This window comes from Schistocerca gregaria, chromosome 1 (genome assembly GCF_023897955.1).
Source record: "Schistocerca gregaria isolate iqSchGreg1 chromosome 1, iqSchGreg1.2, whole genome shotgun sequence".
NCBI classification, from domain to species: Eukaryota; Metazoa; Arthropoda; class Insecta; order Orthoptera; family Acrididae; genus Schistocerca; species Schistocerca gregaria.
The window spans coordinates 394586643-394606527 of NC_064920.1; the positions used below are offsets into that span (position 1 = coordinate 394586643).

General features: G+C 43.2%; 1 protein-coding gene across 4 annotated transcripts in view; it reads right to left on the reverse strand.

Annotated features, from left to right (window-relative positions):
- Window positions 1-19885, reverse strand: part of LOC126349000 (doublesex and mab-3 related transcription factor 3-like) — a 739204-nt gene that overhangs the window by 609915 nt on the left and 109404 nt on the right. For 2 of the 4 annotated variants that reach the window (XR_007565177.1, XM_050002401.1), the window contains exon 2: window positions 6165-6200. The exons of the other annotated variants lie outside the window; for them this stretch is intronic. Coding sequence is in view for 1 of the 2 variants with exons in the window: in XM_050002401.1 (XP_049858358.1) it covers window positions 6165-6200 (36 nt within the window). In the remaining variant the exon portion in view is untranslated. The remainder of the gene's footprint in view (window positions 1-6164; window positions 6201-19885) is intronic. 4 annotated transcript variants of the gene reach the window in all.

Consider the following 19885-nt stretch of genomic DNA (forward strand, 5'->3'; position numbering starts at 1 on the left):
GACGAAAATTTGTACTCCGTTTAAGGTTTCATATAATGTAGGTTCTGAAGTCACTCTTTAGCATAACAAACATTTCCACTTCATAGTTTATGTAGGTTAAGCGTCATTTTCATTGCTAATTCGACAAACATTCCGTCTGATTCCGATTTCTCACTAAACTCGCTGCAGAATGTTGGGCGTTTATTTCTTCAATAGCGGCGTAGATACTTGTTCTGAACGCCGTGAGTGTATCCGTTCGGGATAGTACACGAATTCCGTTCGTAATTAATCCCAAGAACGTAAGATCGAAACTGCCGGGATTGTCGAATACGTGGCCGTGCAACGAGCTGCGTTAGATCTATGCATTGACATGTATACGCCCACCCCGGTTAGCCAACTTTATTTGCTTAGTGGAATAGCTCCACCCAACACCAGACGAGCTACAGCAAGCGAAGCAGAGCGCCTCTAGCAGCTGCGCCACGGAGTTTCTTCACCTCAGTTCAACCGTTAGAAACCTTAAAACAAAAGGCCAGATTGTCAAAATGGCAAGCAACACTGCCTACGGGAGGCCAGGCACCTCTAATCTCACCCAACGAACAATTGGCCTCTGGAAATGAACTAAAATGGCCATTATGGAGAACCCTCAACGGCCTACGAACTGGGGTGGGCAGATGCAACGTAAACATGTGTAAATGGGACGGACACGTACCAGTGCGGACAGACCCAAACAAAGGACCACCTCCTGGAATGCAGGAAAGAAGATCTGGCAAACGCTACGGCAGTGGCAGTTAAATGCGATGAATTTTGGTGGGACGTGCATATATATATATATATATATATATATATATATATATATATATATATATATATATATTGTAATGTGACTCCCCATTTTGGGTTTGTTTTATTTATACATATGTGTATTGTATTTTTATTTGTGTGTATATGTAATATGTGGGTTGTCTTTGGCTTGGACACGATTAAATAAATAACCTGTATACGAGCACTGAGGAAATTTGGGCTTCATTGAGATATAGCTGCTGGTAAACTTTTCGGGATGTGAGGTCGTGGTCCGAGAAACTCATCTGTTCCTGGACGAAACGTCACGAACAGATAATTTTCTTGAACCACGACCTCACATCCCGAAAGGTTTACCAGCAGCTGTGTCATCCGGTCGTGAAAGCCTTCATTCATCAAGATGGCAAAGTATGTTCTTGGAAATGTAAACGGCGTTTTTGACCATCCTAATAATTACCATCTTCACCTCCGGCCATTTCACGTCCACTGCTCTAGAGTACCACGGTCTTAATCTATATCTACGTCTATATCTATATGATTACTCTGCAATTCGCGATTAAGTGCCTGACAGAGGATTCATCGTACCACATTCAAGCTATTTCTCTACCGTTCCACTCCCGAAAAGCGCGGGAAAAAGGACTTCTCTTATTTTATTATGATAATGACGTCTCCTTATGCAGGTGGGCGCTAACAAAATATTTTCACACTCGGAGGAGAAAGTTGACGATTGAAATTTCATGAGAAGATTGTGCCGCAACAAAAACGCCTTCTTTTATTGGTTGCCAACCCAATTCACGTATCATATCCGTGGCACTTTCTCACCCGTTTCACGATAATACAAAACGAGCTGCCCTTCTTTGAACTTTTTAGATATCCTCCGTAAATCCTAGCTGTTGCGGATCGCGCACCGCATAGCAGTACTCCAGAAGAGTGAGAACAAGCGTACTGTCAGCAATCTCTTTAATAGATCTGTTGCATTTTCTACGTATTAAGCCAGTAAATCGCAGTCTCTGATTTACTTTCCCCACAACAGGCTGTAAGCATCTGTGTAGCTCATCTCAAAGTATCATCCAACCACCTTCTATTAGCTCTTTGTCTCTGACTTTTAAACTTCTTGGCTAATTAAAACAGATTCGAACCTGGAACCTTCGCCTTTCGAAGTAAATGCTCTATCGACTCAGCTTTCCAGGAACGAAACAAGATTTCTTTCGCCGCTCCCCTCTCCTTATAGTTTTACATTTTACTTCCGTCAGTGCCGGAATCGTTAAAAGTTCTTAATGAGGATATCGTGCTGGGAGGACGAGGAGAAGCAGGAACTTCGGCGGTCCTTGGTGTTAAAAATCACTTAAGCAAAATAAAAATTAACAATAAAATAAAGATATTAATCAAACTGGGAGATCACAAGCTGGTTCATCCTATAAGGTACTCTGCGACCTAAACTAAATACAATGTTGCCAAATTAACAAAGGCATGCGTGATGATAATTTCCCTTATTTGTTTATTTCAGCTGTGTGTAAGCAAGAAGGGTTGTTTTGTTAACATTTTACTCATTCCATTATATTCATCATACTAAAAATTTCGTATTTAGATTTCCTCCGTCACCATAGATGACACTACGATATGTCATCAATATCCAAGAAGGCCATTTTCCCGAAGGTATTTCTGTTCCACAAGAAGAGTTTAGATTCTCAAAAATTTAGCAGATCCGGTAATTTCATCAGTTTTATCGCCCAATGAAAGGAAAAAAGTAGCCGAACTGCTATAGCTTTTGCTGAAAAAGGCTAAGATTCTGGGTTAGAGTTACGGTCCGGCACATGGTTTAATCATGACTGGAAGTCCCATATCAGCGCACACAGCAGGCTTAAAATTCATTCTGAACGCCAGCGGAAAGGTTCCACAGTTCATCCACCATCCATTCTCCGGGTTACGTGTGGAGCGTCCATCTCTGCGTTACTTTCATTACGGTCGACTCCCTTTTCCAGTGATTCCCTGCACGCATGTCACCGGTGGCCACTGAGTAATCCTCACTTTTGGGATAATTTTCGCGGTAAATTCCCGAGTTTCACTGCTATAACACGAAACTCGTGAGACACACTCTGCATGATATTTTTATTCTTTTTTAATTTTAGTTGCCCATCCATTGCTTTCAACAGCACTAAATGAAAAAAAAATATTACTGGTTTTCTGAATTTGTGATGTTTTGTTTTCGGTGAACGCTACTTTTGTCACTAGAGTTTCAGGTCTATTTACAAATTTTAATCTTTTCTACTGTTCCATTTGTGACTGAATTTTATCTGCATTAGAGGCACGTAGTGCAAAGTTACCAGCAAAATCCAGGAACTTGGCTATCTGCTTTCAACAGGTATTCCTTCTGCAATTTCCGAACGTAAGGATCTGAAAACTTTTCTATGATCTTGCCTCACTTGCCTAATAAAACCTGTAGCATATACAGTATCACACATCTCTGCAGGAGGTAGTATAGATAAAAACTAGAGGAAAAGTTTTATATTATGTCCGGGAACCAATACCTGTTTAGATGGGCCGTTTTACTTGTGGCGTGTAAAATGTACCATTCCGCCGCGTAAGCGTCGTAAGATGAGGCACAGTAAATTATCCCAGTACGCTCGGGTGGACAGGCGCAAATCGAGCTGTCATCAAGATGAGGCATAAGGTCGTATCAGCAACAATGTACGGACAGGAATAACCAGTGACTGACTCATTGCACCGTATACTTTGCCAACAATTTCTGCACTATGATGTACCAGCGCTGTTGGAGAACGTTACCCATGGAGAAGGACAGCGACTGCAGTATATGCACGACAAGGCACTACCCAGTTTTCTACGTATCGTGAAGCAGCACCTCACAGCGATGCTTCAAGGACGATGCACTGGTCGAGGAAGTCCGGTAGCATGGTATCCCCTTTCATCGGACCTGAATCGGGTGGATTTCCGGCTTAGTGCCCACTTAAAGGCACTCATTTATACCCAAACCATCGACAATATAAAGACAGGTACAGGAGCATGTGAACAATACATGTGCACATCTACATCTACATCATACTCCGCATACATAATGGTGTGTGGCGGAGGACACATTTGATATCACTAATCGATCCCATCTTCCTGTTCCACTCGCGATTGGCACGTGGGAAGAATGGTCATCGGAAGGCTGTGTGTTATCTCCAATTTCTCGAATTTTCTTGTCGTCCTCGCTTCGAGATATGTATGTTGGAGGAAGTAGTATGTTGGCCCATTCTTCCCGGAAAGTGCTCTCTTTAAATTTCAGTAGAAAACCCCTCCATAATGAACAACGCCCCCTTGTGACGCCTGCCACTGAAGATTATAACGGAGACGTTATGCTCTTGCGCCGACTAAGCGATCCCATGACAAAACATGCCGCTCTGCGTTCGATCTCCCCTACTTTTTGTATGAAACCTGTCTGGGAAGGATCCCAGACAGAGGAACAATACGCACGAATCGGTCGAACAAGCGCCTTATATGCCACTGCCTTAGTGGATGAGTTACATTTCCTTAAGATTCTTCTTATAAATCTCAGTCTGGCATCTGCTTTTCCTACTGTTTGTTTTATGTGGTCATTCCACGCTCCGGATAGTTAATCCTAAATATTTTACGGCAGATACTGTTTTCAGCAATTTGTCATCAACTTCAAGTTGTGCAGTAGTGGATTTCTCTTCCTACGCATGTGCACTATGTCACCTTCGTTTGCGTTCAGCTTCAACTGCCAGAGCCTGCACCATTCACCAATCTTCTGCAGGTCATTCCGCAAATCGATACTATTCTCTGGCGTTGCTATCTTTCCGTAGACAGCCGTATCATCTGCGAGCAGTTTTAAAGAGCTTCCGAAGCTTTCTACAAAATCATTTATCTACTCTGAAAACAGCAACTGTCCTATCGCGCTTGTTTGAGGTACTCTGAAAATTACCTTTATACCAGTCAGTTTTGTTCCGTTAAGAGCGGTCTGTTGCATCCTATCTGCATGCAGGTCTTCAATACAGTCGCAGATCTGGTCTGATACTTAGCAGGTCGTATTTTGTTTTCACTAAACGGCAGTGTTGAAAGGTGTCAAATGCATTCATGACGTCAAGGAACATAGCATCAACCTGAGCGCCGTTGTCTCAGCACTATGGTTCTCATGGAGGAACAGAGTGAGCTGACTCGCAACATTACTATCTGCGAAATCCGTGTTGATTTTTATAGTGGAGGTTGTCATAGCTTCATAATTCCTGAGCATAATATATGTTCCATAGCGCAATTCCAATGGAGCCACGTGAATTTAAAAGAGTGGGTGATTCACTGCGAAGAAAAAATGAAGGGCATGTCAGTATGAGTGGTAACTACATGCAGTAGTTGCTGTAGTGACTACTTGTACGCAGCAGACTTTTTCCGAGCATATCATTTCTTCTAGTTTTGACCAATACCGTCTCCCGTATGAACACGTGTTGCTTTATTAAATTATTCTGTTTCCATCAATACACAGTCATATGTTGAATTACTGCTCTGTTCCTGAAAGGCTATCAGTAAAAATGTAGTTGACTCAAAAGCTATCTCGAAATCTATGCCAGGGAAAGTGGTAATTGGTAGTCGTCTCTCCGTTCTATTATTTCCTTAAAGCCTTTCCAAATGGCCCGTTGTGATCCACTTCTGCATCTGGCTAGTTCCTTTACATGATTAAAATCTATTGGCGTTTGCAGGTAATGGTGACAATGTTGATGAACGTCTTGAATTTAAGGGATAGCATCACTCTAATAAAACAGTGAAATTAAAAAGTTTTCCTGCGTATCAAGCTACGTTTCGCCCTCCTTGCTCTGCGACGACTTCTCGTGGATGGCATGAGACTTTGATATGTGACAGTGGACAGACACTATCAGTAAAACACTTGGGACTCTCGAAAATAATAGGACCACTGAGAAGATAGACGTCGTATGTTCTACGAAGCTCAGTTACACTTTTGTCATGGAACTCGAATTTTCGAAACCTTACACTTAACGAGCACGTTAGGGGCTTTACCAAGAGAGGAGACACAATAAAGCAAGCAGTGGACTCACATTCTGAATGACCTGTGTACGAGACCAAAAAGGTTTACATTGTCCTAGGTTTCCCTATAGCCGCTTACGGAAAATGACGGACTCGTTCTCTTCGAAAAGACAACAATCAACTATTTTTTATCCGCGTAAAGCATTACATGCTTTTTAATTAGAAGCTGACCTACCATCCATATAAATGTGCCGAAATGTAAACTGATAGCTGTTATTTATTACTATTTTCATTCTGCGTAACTATTGCTTAAATTTAATCCGAAGCAGAGTTATAATCCAGAAATGACTGTGTATTACTTGCGGGTATTTACATACTCGTTTACTACTTACCGTAAGTTCTACTCCCTTCCGTTGGTCTTGATCCATCTGAAAACAGAGGTTGCGAAAATTAATGAAGAATATTCGTAGAAGTCCAGCGGGAAAACTATTTTAACAAAATAATTAGACAGAAACAGTCTTGTCCCATCACTGTTTCGAAAAAAAGAATAAATGAATAAAAATACGACTGACGTGCCTTGCACCGACGTAAAATTAAACGGAAATAACAGATTTCTCAATGTGAATTAACATGCTAAGACCAAGACGCAGACCTAAAATATTCGACACAAACAACTTAAATATGTATACTGAGGATGGTAATCACGTTTGCGAGAAATATTCATGAAAATAGAATGTAGACATATTATTTCACTAAAAATCAAAATTATGTTCTTCATCGCCTTAAACTTCCTACGGGAGCTACTACTTGTAAAGTCAGAAAAGATAACACTCTTCCCAACCCTTGGTTAGTTACGTGAAACCTATTGTGCTTTATGAAGACATAAAAAATACTGGTCTTTTCTGCTACCTTATACTTTTCGTAGATTTTGGGCAACGATTCTGTAAGTTACAACGTGCGTAGTCCAGTCGAAATGTGCCCCTTCAGGCTGTATCTAAGGCGATCTCTGACACCGCAACATGAATGACAGTGAACAATGTTTCACTTGTTATTCAGCGCCACTCACGCAATTCAACATTCGGAAGACCAAGTCTCATTTCCTGCACGCTACAGTCATGAATTACAAACGAACGACGAATGCGCCAGAAACCAGTTTTGCTATCTTCTGGAATTTATGTAGCTCCTGATGAAAGCCTTCGCGTATTATGATTCCAAAGACCGAAGCGGCTACGCGAAAATGATACATCAGTCCTTTCACTGACGTTAAAATGAGCCTCCCGGCAGTTGGTGAAAACTATTACTATAATCGTTGGGTGATGTTACGTCTGGTATATACGCTTCGGGAATAAGTCAATTTGGGCACTCTGTAAATTATTTCGTATCTCCAGCATTGGAAAAAATGTTGCTAACAAGCTTTCCTGTCCGACGCGCATCAGTTATTCACAAGTGTCGAGCAAGTAAATTTGCAGTGTGTAGAATGCGCCGGATGAAAAGCGTCAGGGACGCGATGGAATTCAACGCTAATTGCCACAAGGCCTCTGGCGGCAGTCTTGTACGTTTGCCGCTATGCAGAAACCACACAAAGATCACTCCCGCCAGCACGAAATGCGCTGTGGCTGCATCCTTGCTTTCAGTTCCGAGAAAATAACAACGGAGTGGACGGAGAGTAAAGGCAGCAGCAAAACGGCATCTCGAATTGTCTCCCAGCTTCCGGTGCCGTGCTGTTTCTTTGTTGAGAAACGTACTTCTTGTGTGATTCGACTCTTGCGTTGCACAAAAAGTTCGATTTTCTTGAGCAACATATGGTGTAGGCTGCGTGCTGCACCTTTACAAGGTTACCTGCCAGAAAAATTGTGGCACAACTTGACTAAGAGAAGGGATCTGGTGACAGAACGCATCATAAGGTAGCAAGGAATCAGGAGTAATCAGTTTGGTAAAGGTGACTGTGAGACGTAGAAATGGTAGAGGACGATCTAGGCATGAACACAATAAGCAGATTGAAATGGATTTATAGGGCGTGCAGAACCGTAATGACTGCCAATTTTTTGTGTAAAGCTCTTCAACCTTTTTAAATAAGACCAAAGTGACTAACATTCTACGTCTTAATTCTTCATGTCTGCATATTTGCAACACTTTTTATTTATTTATTGTTCCGTGGGACCAAATTAAGTAGAAGTCTCCATGGTCATGGAACGAGTCAATACATGAAATTATTACACGATAGTAGAAACAGATAAAATGAAATATGAAAAACATATTCAGGCGACAAGTCGTAAGTTTAAATAAAGAAAATCAACAATGTAACACTGGAATTTGCTTAATTTTTCAACTCTTCCAGGAGCTCCTCGACAGAATAGAAGGAGTGAGCCATGAGGAAACTCTTCAGTTTAGACTTAAAAGAGTTTGGGATACTGTTAAGATTTTTGAGTTCTTGGGGTTGCTTACTGAAAATGGATGCAGCAGAATACTGTACTCCTTTCTGCACAAGAGTCAAGGAAGTGCATTCCACATGCAGATTTGATTTTTGCCTAGTATTAACTGAGTGTAAGCTGCTAACTCTTGGGAATAGTCTAATATTGCTAACAACAAACGACATTAAAGAAAATATATACTGTGAGGGCAATGTCAGAATTCCCAGACTATTGAATAAGGGGTCGACAAGACGTTCTCGAACTTACACCACATATAGCTCGAACAGCCCGTTTTTGAGCCAAAAATACCCTTTTTGAATCGGAAGAATTACCCCAAAAAATAATACCATACGACATAAGCGAATGAAAATATGCGAAGTAGACTACTTTTTGTGTTGAACTGTCACTTATTTCAAATACTGTTCTAATGGTAAATAAAGCAGCATTTAGTTTCTGAACATGATCCTGAACATGGGCTTTCCACTACAGCTTACTATCCATCCGAACGCCTAGAAACTTGAACTGTTCCGTCTCGCTTATAATATGCCCATTCTGTCTAATCAAAATATCTGTTCTTGTTTAATTGTGAGTTAGAAACTGTAAAAACTGAGTCTTACTGTGATTTAGCATCAAATTATTTTCCACAAGCCATGAACTTATTTCATGAACTACATTATTTGACACTGTTTCAATATTACACACAAGATCCTTCACTACCAATCTGGTGTCATCAGCAAACAGAAATATTTTTGAATCACCTGTAATACTAGAAGGCACATGATTTATATACTTTGGCGCAAGGGGTCTCCGAATAGTAGCATGTAAGATGCGGTGTGCAACGTAACTACGTCGGTGCGTGAAAAACAGCGTGCTGTTGTCAAGTTTCGAATTCGAAGAGTTCGTCCACCCCCCCCCCCCCTCCCCCTTCAGCATGACAACGACAGACCACACACGACCGCCGCGACATCTGCAACGATCCGACGCCTTAAGTTCAACGTCATCGATCATCGTCCATAAAGTCCTGAATTGACCGCATTCGATTATCATCTATTTCCAGAACTCAAAAGAACACCTTCGTGGACTGCACTTTGATAGTGATGAAGCGCTGCAAGCAAAGCTGAGGTAGCTGCTCCGTCAACAAAGTCAAACATTCTACAGTGACGTTATCATCAAACTGGCCCCTCATTGGATGAAATGTTGTCGTCGCTCCGGCGACTGTGTTGAGAAAAGAAATATGTAGATACGAGGAATAAACACAAAGAATATTAATAACGTTTGTTTTGTTTAAAAAGCTTTGAGTTTTCACATAAAAAATTCGGAGGCTTTAAATTTCATCACGCCCTTGCAGGTTGCAGTAGTTACTCAAAGACTTAAAACAGCATACACTATCGTTATATCGTACCAATCTACGAACTTAAGGCCACAACAACAACAACCTGGTTAAACACGAGTTATGGAAAGACCAAATAATTTTTGTGCAAGAACTCAATCATAAGCTGTAAAATAAGAAGAATAGCGCAACATCAGATTTGGAACACCATTCACTGGTATTCATCATATTACTAATTCAATTCTGTGGTGGACAGATTCACAGTCCCTTGCGTCAGGGATGATGGGTAGAGAAGTGGGGAGGGGGGGGAGAAGCTCGGGGGGGGGGGGGGGGCAATGAGAGGGAGAGTGGCAAATTACAACTGGGATTCAGATAAATACATTGACGAAGACCAAATAGCAACACCAAACAATAATTAATGTAGAGAACGAAATTTTGGGAATGCATTCGTCTAGGAACCTGTGGTTAACACTGCTAGATCACAGGTTAATTTAAGCGCGAGATAAGCCACTGCAAAAGTGAAATTCTGATGTGACTGCTAGACAGTTGAATGCAAGCGGGACATCTAAATTAGTATGTTCCACAGAAATGATTAGTGTTTCGGTCACCTCGGTTCAGCATGTTCCTTGTTGTCTAGTACGCACAGTAACCGCCATGGATCCTGACACTTTGTCCCACTGATGGTGTCGACTCATCAAGTCGTGAATGGCGTATTGTGCTATAGCTATCCAAGCTGCGTTCACCTGGTTCCAAAGTCCATCTGTGGGGGTTGGTATTGGCTCACAGCGCTACACCCATCATTTTCGCTTGGTGTAAAGTCTGGTGATGTGGCGGGCCAGGGCAAAAGACTAAAATCCTGTTACACAAAGAAGGCACGTGTTCGTGCAGCAACATGTGGTCGTGCATTGTCTTGCTGAAAAATGGCGTCTGGGGAGTTGTGCAGAAGGGATATGGCCACGAGTCGCTGGATGCCATTCACGTGGTGTCCTGGACACGCACCACCTGTGATTTGTGGTTGTACCCAATAGCACCCCACATCATAAGGCCTTGAGTTGGCGCTGAATGTCTTGTGCGAATGCAGGCACTGTGATGGCGCTCCACCTGATTGCGGCGAACCACATAGCGGCCATATTTTCAAACGGAACCTGGATTCGCCTAAAAACTCTATCTGATGCCATTTCAGCCCCCAGTGACGTCTTTTCATACAACACTGCGTCTAGCACGTTTGTGCACATTCGTCAAAGGTAGGCGAAGATGTGGATGGCGCGCACGTAATCCATGCCGTAATAAACGGCGACGGACTGTGTCCCCTGATAGTATACACTGTCATACCAAAGCCGAGGAGTACACAGATCGGATGAGATGTCGATCTTCTCAGAGGGTGCTTGGGTGATACGAACTGACCAACTTCGTCGTGTTCTAAGGCCTCCCGTGAACCATTCTGCACACACACACACGTGAACTGGCGAAACACTTAGGCCCACAAGAGCAAAAATGTTCCTGATTGATGCATCACATTCTCTCATGCCAATAATGCGCCTTCTTTCCAATTCACTGATTTTCCGGTCCAGTTCGTGCATTCGTCTGCGAGGCTTCCTGCACAAGTCACATAGCGACAACGAGAGACGCAGGCACAATTTACCGGTAGGTGGAGTTACGCCGCGATATCAATGTTGACCCTGAACCCGCAGGTCGACAGGGTTCAAATGGCTCTGAGCACTATGGGACTTAACTTCTGAGGTCATCAGTCCCCTAGAACTTAGAACTACTTAAACCTAACGAACCCAAGGACGTCACACACACCCATGCCCGAGGCAGGATTCGAACCTGCGGCCTTAGCGGTCGCGCGTCTCCAGACTGTAGCGCCTAGAACCGCTCGGTCACTCCGGCCGGCACGGGTCGACATGCTTCAAATGCTAATCATTTCCGCAGAACATACTGATGTACGACTCCTATGAGTACGAACGTCCACTCTCTAGTCGTTCAAGCTGATCTGTTTTTTTTTCGAACATATATATAATAAAGTCGATAAGACAGTTTTGATTATCTGAATTTTGGAAGTGAGGTGTCTCAGCAGCTAACTAGTTAGTTAGCTTATTACAGGTTTTTTTAATATTAATGTCCAAGTTTACTCCCACTGCCGATTCACATGTACATCATCTGATCCGTTTAATGTATGCACTGTTTTAATGATACAGAAACAAGTAGAACTTTTAAATTTTTCACCTTAGTAGAGTTGTTATCTTAGTATCACCCACATTCAGTTTTTATGTAATACAGAGAGCGGAGCCTAATAGGTCTGTGGTGCCCACAGTTCCTCAGCAGGTCACTAGCAGCGTGCTTATCCCGTCTCACGTGTTGCCAGCGTTAGTTGATTTCCTTAACCGTCTCAGTGCCCGGTTGACACACAGGACACCGAGTAGCTTGTGTGAGCTCCTACGATTACTATTATGTTGTAGACAAACACACACAAGCGTGTCGGCTTTCTTGACCATCAGCATAGATTTAACTACGAACTTCTATTTTATTCTTCAATCACTCCCGGACCCAATATTTTCCAGGAATCATTTACGAGGAGCATTGTCTGTTTCTGAACATAGGCCGATAGGAACATATTGTATCGCTAAAATGAGGATAGTTCGTGGTTTTAACACAGTTGAATCCCGTTTGTGGCAGTTGTTCCACGTTACATAGGGACTGTTCCCATATCCTTTTTATTTTAGTTACTGCTTCGCTGTTTTTTTAATCAAGGGTCAGTTTCTGATTCCTAGTTCTATTCCTTCGTTTTTAGACTGTACATTCATAATTGATGACGGTTTTCATCAATTGAGGAGGGCTGAGAACTTTGTCTACCCACGCCAACTCTTACTCTGCAGCGTTCTGTAACTCTCTGTTCCCTATAAAATGCCGTTTGTAAGTAACCTTCTTTTGGTATGAAATTACATATCTTATTTATTAAATAAGTATGCGCCCTTTCTTTGAATGTTCGAATGTGTGTGAAATCTTACGGGACTTAACTGCTGAGGTCATCAGTCCCTAAGATTACACACTGCTTAACCTAAATTACCCTAAGGACAAACACACAAATGCCCGAGGGAAGACTCGAACCTCCACCGGGACCAGCCGCATAGTCGATGACTGCAGCGCCTTAGCCCTTTCTTTCTAGGGGTGTGTGTGATGGACACGTAGTTTCCTAACTAGATGTGAATTATCTTCATTCCCCTTTACGTATATTCACTAAGTACTTTAAGATTTCGCAGATAACTTCTATTCAACATCATCATAGCATTAACTTCTAAAACTTTCTGTACAGATATACACCAAAAACGCACCTTAAAAGTCGCTAAAGAGGTTCTGTGGATCTTTAACTGACTTAAATAAATACAGTTCTAGTGGAGTATTTGACTTTTCATTCAGTTTTATATTTTAATATGTTTAACACCTGTATTTAAATATCTGTTGTACTGCATGAATTGCCAATCAATTATGTATTTCAACCAAAAGTTTTGTCACCTTTGGATCCTGTTTGTCGTCGTCTTTTTCTTTTTATGATCAACGAGATAGTCACCTTGTAGTAACTAAACTGCATACAAAGTACGTAACAGGATTCGTTCTCAAAAACCTTTTCTAATACTTACAACCTCCTGCTGAATTTTGAATGGTGTATCTACTCCTACTTTTTCTTTCACTTTTCCCGTCAGATGTTGTCTTACTTAGCAGCTGGGCAAATCCCTCCTACATTTTTCAACTATACACAAATCGGTTATGATTGTAAGGCACTGGACTGGAAAGACGGTGGTTCAGTTCTCGCTCCGGTCATCCATATTTCGGCTTTCCATGGTTTCCCTAAACTGCTTAGGCAAATTGCGAGTTTGTTCCTTTGAAAATGACACTGCAAGCTTCTTTCCCAAATCCGAGTTCACGCCTGTGAATGCATCGATGACACATGATTGTGTCCCTTCCATTCTGTTAGCAAGACCTCGAATATTGTTATGCGTTTGATGTTTCAGAACAATAACGACAAGCTGTTCATTCATCAGTTCCCGTGAAGGCAGACTAAAACGTTTTTCGTATTACGCCTAAGCCTGCGTCGACATCGATCCAGAAGCAAAGAATAAGCCGGGAAAAAGACATGTGTGTGATTTCAGCTGATATGAAATGTTGGCACTGTTTCGGGTTACACATCTTTATCTTTTGTTTCCTCCTGTTACATTGTGCATGCATCAGTATAAAAATTCCCACGTAATTTTCAATACTATTTACATAACGATTGGTATGTTTTGCAGATAACCCAAAGAAGTAGAACCTGTTAAACTGTCGAGTCGCTACGTGCCCTCGCTGGAGCTACATAGACCTCAATAATTGGAGGAGGATCTCTTGACGATCATTTGTTGCTGATGAAAACTATATTGTGAAAAAAAAAAAATGTTTAATTTTGTAGGTAGCACGATCATATTCATTGACAGCACATGGGCAGTTAATCCTTAATACAGGGATGCAACGAGAAGTTTAGTGTGCCTTAGTTGCTAGCGACGTCTGAGATGTATGTATAGCGTGGACGAACATTTAAAGTAATAATGGGTACAGGAGGTGCCTAGTCACAATGAATTGCTGTCCTTGCGACGCAAGTGGCGCACAGTCGCCTGTTGCCTGGTGCTTGCGAGATACCAGCCACTCCGCCTGATGCCACCCGAGATGGTCCTTGGCCTGAGTGCTAATGAGGTTGCCCACGCCAAGTTTGTACATCAACTTAGCCGCCTCGCCGGCATGAAACTATTAACTCTGCTTGGACACGTCATCTTCTGTGCCACCTCATCTTCCATATCGCCTTCTGTTGATATGGGTAGTAGATAAAGCATGAAGTACAAAGGTATTTAAATATTATCCACGTTCACGATTTTTCAGAGAATCCTGGAGTGATATTAGCCATTTTTATTTGTACAGAGCCAGACAAATGCTCACTTCACAAACTTGCGGAAAGACCTTTGAAAAGTTATAAACAGCCTTCTTTACACAAACAATCCACAACGCATTATATTAAATAAGTTATCTCCCCTCCAAGTACCTTAAACATCAGTTCCTGAAAATTCAACGTCCTCAAGTGTCTGTACCAATAACAGAATCAGCGTCGTACACAGAAAAGATAGAACCGTAAGCATGTATGAAATTTCGTCGCTACCATACCTCTTTATATCTTGTATTGGTGTCCAGGTATTAAATTTTTACATGATATATCACTGGCACAAAGAGAGACTTTCGAAAAACCAAGCGCGTTGACAACTATTAACATCGTTTTAACAATAAATATCAAAAAGCAAGCAAAAAACATAAGATAAAGTGTCTTCTGGAAATCTGAAATAAAAGTGAGTTTGGTTGTTCGTCTCAGTTTATTAGCAAAAGGAACCTCTAACATTCTAAGTCCTAGTTTATCTTCATCCTAGATTGCTTGTAGTGGAAATGGTTCAAATGGCTCTGAGCACTATGGGACTCAACATCTGAGGTCTCCAGTCGCCTAGAACTACTTAAACCTAACTAACCTAAGGACATCACACACATCCATGCCCGAAGCAGGATTCGAACCTGCGACCGTAGCGGTAGCGCGGATCCAGACTGAAGCGCCTAGAACCGCTCGGCCACTCCGGCCGGCCCGATGGAAGGGTTCGTGTTTGGCGAATGCCTGGAAAACCGTACCTGCCATCAAGTATAGCGTCAATAGTGAAATATGGAGGAGGTGGTGTTACAATATGGGGGTGTTTTATGAGATTAGGGTGTGCTCCCCTTATTAAGATAAAAAAACACTAAATGCCTAATGATACGGGCATTTTTACAGCACTGCATACTGCATACATTAGAAGAACAATTCTGATACGAAGTCTGTTTTGCCGTCATCACAATGCATCCTGTCATAAAACAGAGCCTGTGAGGCAATAACACACCTGAAATGTATTGGCCTGCCCAGCGTTCGGGTTAGAACACAATGGAACACCTTTGGGAGGAGTTAGAACGTCGAATTAACTCCTGATCTAGCGACCAACATCAAATGGTTCAAATGGCTCTAAGCACTATGCGACTTAACTTCTGAGGTCATCAGTCGCCTAGAACTTAGAACTAATTAAACCTAAGTAACCTAAGGACATCACACACATCCATGCCCGAGGCAGGATTCGAACCCGCGACCGTAGGGGTCGGTCGGCTCCCGACTGTAGCGCCCAGAACCGCACGGCCAATCCGGCCGGCCGACCAACATCGCTTCCTACTCTACTCTCAGCTCTTGAGGACGAACGAGCTGCCATTCCTCCACAGACATCAGACATCTCATGAAAAGTGTCCCCAGCAGAGTTCAAGCCTCCATAGAGGCGAAGGGTGGCCAACATACCCTGCACTCCCTACTAGTAGGTATCGGGCTAATTTTGATGAGAGAGATTTTACTACACCCATAGGTGTCCTTGTTTTTACACAGGGGACTGCGTCTGCACCGGCATATAGAAATTATGCCTATTTCGTTCCTTCTGCTAGTTTCGTCTCGTTGCCGCGTTTCTTCATCAGTACAGAACTCAATCACACAAGTGACCAGCTGTACCTTCCTACCTAATTGCATAATGTGAGTTTGTAACATCTCTAAGAGATATGTTACCGTTCGTATACATCTTCCTCGACTATGGCCATACTGAGGGCTACCCTGAAGAAAGAATGCATTCACTTACTATCTAGAGCACAGAAACCATTATTATCTGTATTACATGCCGCACCTTGTTGCTGTAGCGTTTCATGCGCTCTGCTGACTTCATCAGCTACGGTATCGCTGCTTTTCCCTGGTTTATGGAAACCAGTGTAAACTGTTTTGGCGATTCCTTGACGGTGTTGCGCTTACATTGACTAGCCATGCATAACACATGGCTTTGTTACGGAAACAATTAACGAAATGAATAAAGCAGAAGAGTAGTTTTCAGGACTGTCTTTAGAATCAGGGACGAACAGAATTGGTCTTAAATGCCCCAAACTATGTGTGCAAACGGGAACTTACGGTCACATTTTCGTTCGATTTACCAAGTTATTGTCTGGCTATCGCAGATAACCTAAGAATATATAGAGGACATGTATGTATATAACAGACGAATTAAGAGCGACTTTGGAAATAAGTCAGAACAAACTGTTGGGCCATTTAGCACCTCAAATCGGTGTGCCAGCTGCTTCTGCTCACTTGAGATACGCACGAATTCAAACTGATACCTTACAAGGTGACAATTGTGCATCGGCTGCTCAACTTGGACACCATTGTTCAGTATGATTACTGTAACTGGGTACTGCAGTCTGTGCATGAATACGACGTAGGTGCTAACATGTTATATAGACACCGGAGTACTGAAAATTCTCGTATATTAAATCAAGAGCCTCAACATGACTTGCAAACAGAAGGCAGGTCTGCTCTTAGTGACACTCGAACATTCAGCCGGTTTCCTCCACAAAACCATTACTTCTGACAGGTATGTGAACAATACAATGCATTTCTCTTTCTTTTTTCAAAGAATAAAATACTAATATAAAATCTACTTTTATTAATCTACTGTATTTTAATGCAACACAGCAAAAAGCACACATCGTCAATGCGTCTACGACTGTATGACGAGGTGTTTTTGATGATAGGATAGTTATTTTTCTCCGAGCCACTCGTAACTAGACTTGTTTTCTTCTTAAACCTGTTCCACCACTTACCACGGCCCCTGACAGGCACAAGGTGATCGCAGTCTGCCTTGAGTGATATTCGCTACCGTACAACACTGGAAACTGTTGCGGCGTGCATCGGAGTGGCTCTAGAAAAAAAAAAAGTATGAAGTCTGGAGGAACAGAAAAATTATGAGGGACATTCAAAAAGTAATGTAACACATTTTGTCTCGGCCAATTTCGGTCGAAAAAGGACGGATTTTATTGTGGGACGTCGTGGAGTACTCCCGCTTCACCCCCTATAGTTTCATAAAGTTCCGATAGGTGGCAGCATTATCCATAGCCTTCAAAATGGCTCTGTAACAGAGCTTGTTCCAAGCGTAGACGTGTGATTGTGTTTCTTTTGACGGTAAATCAGAGCTTCGCCGATATTCAGAGGCGCTTGCAGAATGTCTACAGAGACCTGGCAGTGAACAGAAGCACAATGACTCACAGGGCGAGGTGACTGTAATTACTGTAACAAGGTCTAACTAACCTGCCCGATCTCCTGCCTGGCCTTCCATAGCTGTGACTCCTGTAATATTGGAACACTCTCCATACCCTGGCCCAAGGTGGCTTCTGCCAACTCCCCCTCCCTGAGTATGTCCTCGTTCCTTCTATATACACCTCCTACCATATCTAATCCTCCAATTCCTTTCCCCCTTCCCCCCTTTCCTCCAGGGCACTCTCTTTCTTGTTTTGCACCATCCTTTCTTCCTGCCCCCTCCTGTCTCCCATTTTTCCCACTTCCTCCCCCCTCCTCCCCAGGATTCCACACATAACTCTCCCCTCACCTCTCCCCTCCCTTCTACCCACTCTCTCCCTCCCATCTCCCTTCCCCTCTCACTTCCTCTCCCTCCTCCCCCCACCCCTCACCTTTCCCCTCCCCTCTCCCCTCCCTCACCCTTACTCTCCCTCTCCTCTCCTTTCCCCTGCCCTGTCCCTTTTCCCCTCCCCTCTCCCGTCCCCTGACCCCCTCACCCCTCCCCTCTCTCTTCCCCCTCTTCCTTACCCTCACCCCTTCCCTCTCCCTTCCCCCCTCTCCACTCCCCTCTCCCTTCCCCCTTCTCTCCTTCCCCTCCCCCTTCCCCTTTAACCTCCGCCGGCCGGAGTGCCCGAGCGGTTCTAGGCACTACAGTATGGAACCTCGAGACCACTATGGTCGCAGGTTCGAATCCTGCCTCGGGCATGGATGTGTGTGATGTCCTCAGGTTAGTTAGGTTTCATTAGTTCTGTTCTAGGGGACTGATGACCTCATAAGTTAAGTCCCATAAAGCTCAGAGCCATTTGAACCATTTGAACCTCTCCCCTCCCCCTCTCCCCACACGTCCCCTCTCCCATCCCCTCTCCTCACACCTCCCCCTCCTCCCCTCCCCTCACCCTTCTTTTCTCCCATTGGCTTTCCCCCCTCCTCCCCCCTGCCTTTCCCCTACACCAGATGGCAACTCCCCCATCTCATCAAGTGTCTTCAGTGTTTTCTGGGCGAAAGACCGTCACCAGTGTTTAGTGCAATGGCGTTTTCTTCATTTCAGTGCGTCGGCGTTATCTTTGATGTGCTTCTTCGTTCGAGTGTAAGGCAGATTAACTTCGTTTGTCTGCACTGTGGGCCTTGTTTCTGATACCAGTGCCTTCCGACGAACGCCTTCATTACTATTCTTCTGTGTGTCTTCTGTTTTTACCATTCATGTATTTCTGTTTCTATGTGTCCATGTTCGTTATATGTTTTTTCTATTGGCCAAAGAGCAGAATCTGTACGCCGCTGCAGGCGCAACTTTGTATAAAGAGAAAATACAATAAAAAAAGTTGGAACGTGCAGACACTATCATTCGTGATGATTGACAGATCACAATCAACCTTTTAGCTGCACTATTGGGCGTCTCCGTTGGTAGCTCTGAAACACTTCTCCACCAATTGGGATACTCAATGGTGTGTGCCACCTGGGTTCCTAGCCGCCTCACAGAAGACCAGGCTCATCGGCACAACTGGTTGTCCGTCATAGACGATGAAACATGAGTTTCAGCAGTTCTCCTAAGAAGATAAAGTTCAAAGCCGCACCCTCAGCATGTAAAGCCAGAGCGAATGGATTATTCTGTTTGATGTCCTCCATCACGGTACAACGATCAGCTCCGTACTGTATTGTGCTGTCCTCAGGAAATCGAAGAAACGACTCCAGGGTGTTCGTTGCCAAGAAAATGCAAACGAACTTCTCCAAGATAACGCAAGGTCTCACACACGCCTCCGCACCTTCTCCACCCTATAGCGCGGATCTCGGACGTTGCGACTTACATCTATTTGGTCCAATGAGGGATGCACTCGGCAGGAAGCAGTATGTGGATGACGGGGAGATTACTGATCGCGCAAGACGTCGGCTACGACGGGATTAGTAGAGCTGTAGCACGCGGGCATACAGGACCTTCCAGTAAGGTGGCGAAGGCAGTTGTAACGAACGGAGGCCAAGTTGAAAAATAATTCTTTGTAGCCCAGAGAGTTGGGAATAATATGATGTACTGGGTGATCAAAAAGTCAGCATAAATTTGAAAACTGAATAAATCACGGAATAATGTAGACAGAGGTACAAATTGACACACATGCTTGAAATGACATGGGGTTTTATTAGAACCAAAAAAATACAAAAGTTCAAAAAATGTCCGACATCTGATCAAAATAGCAA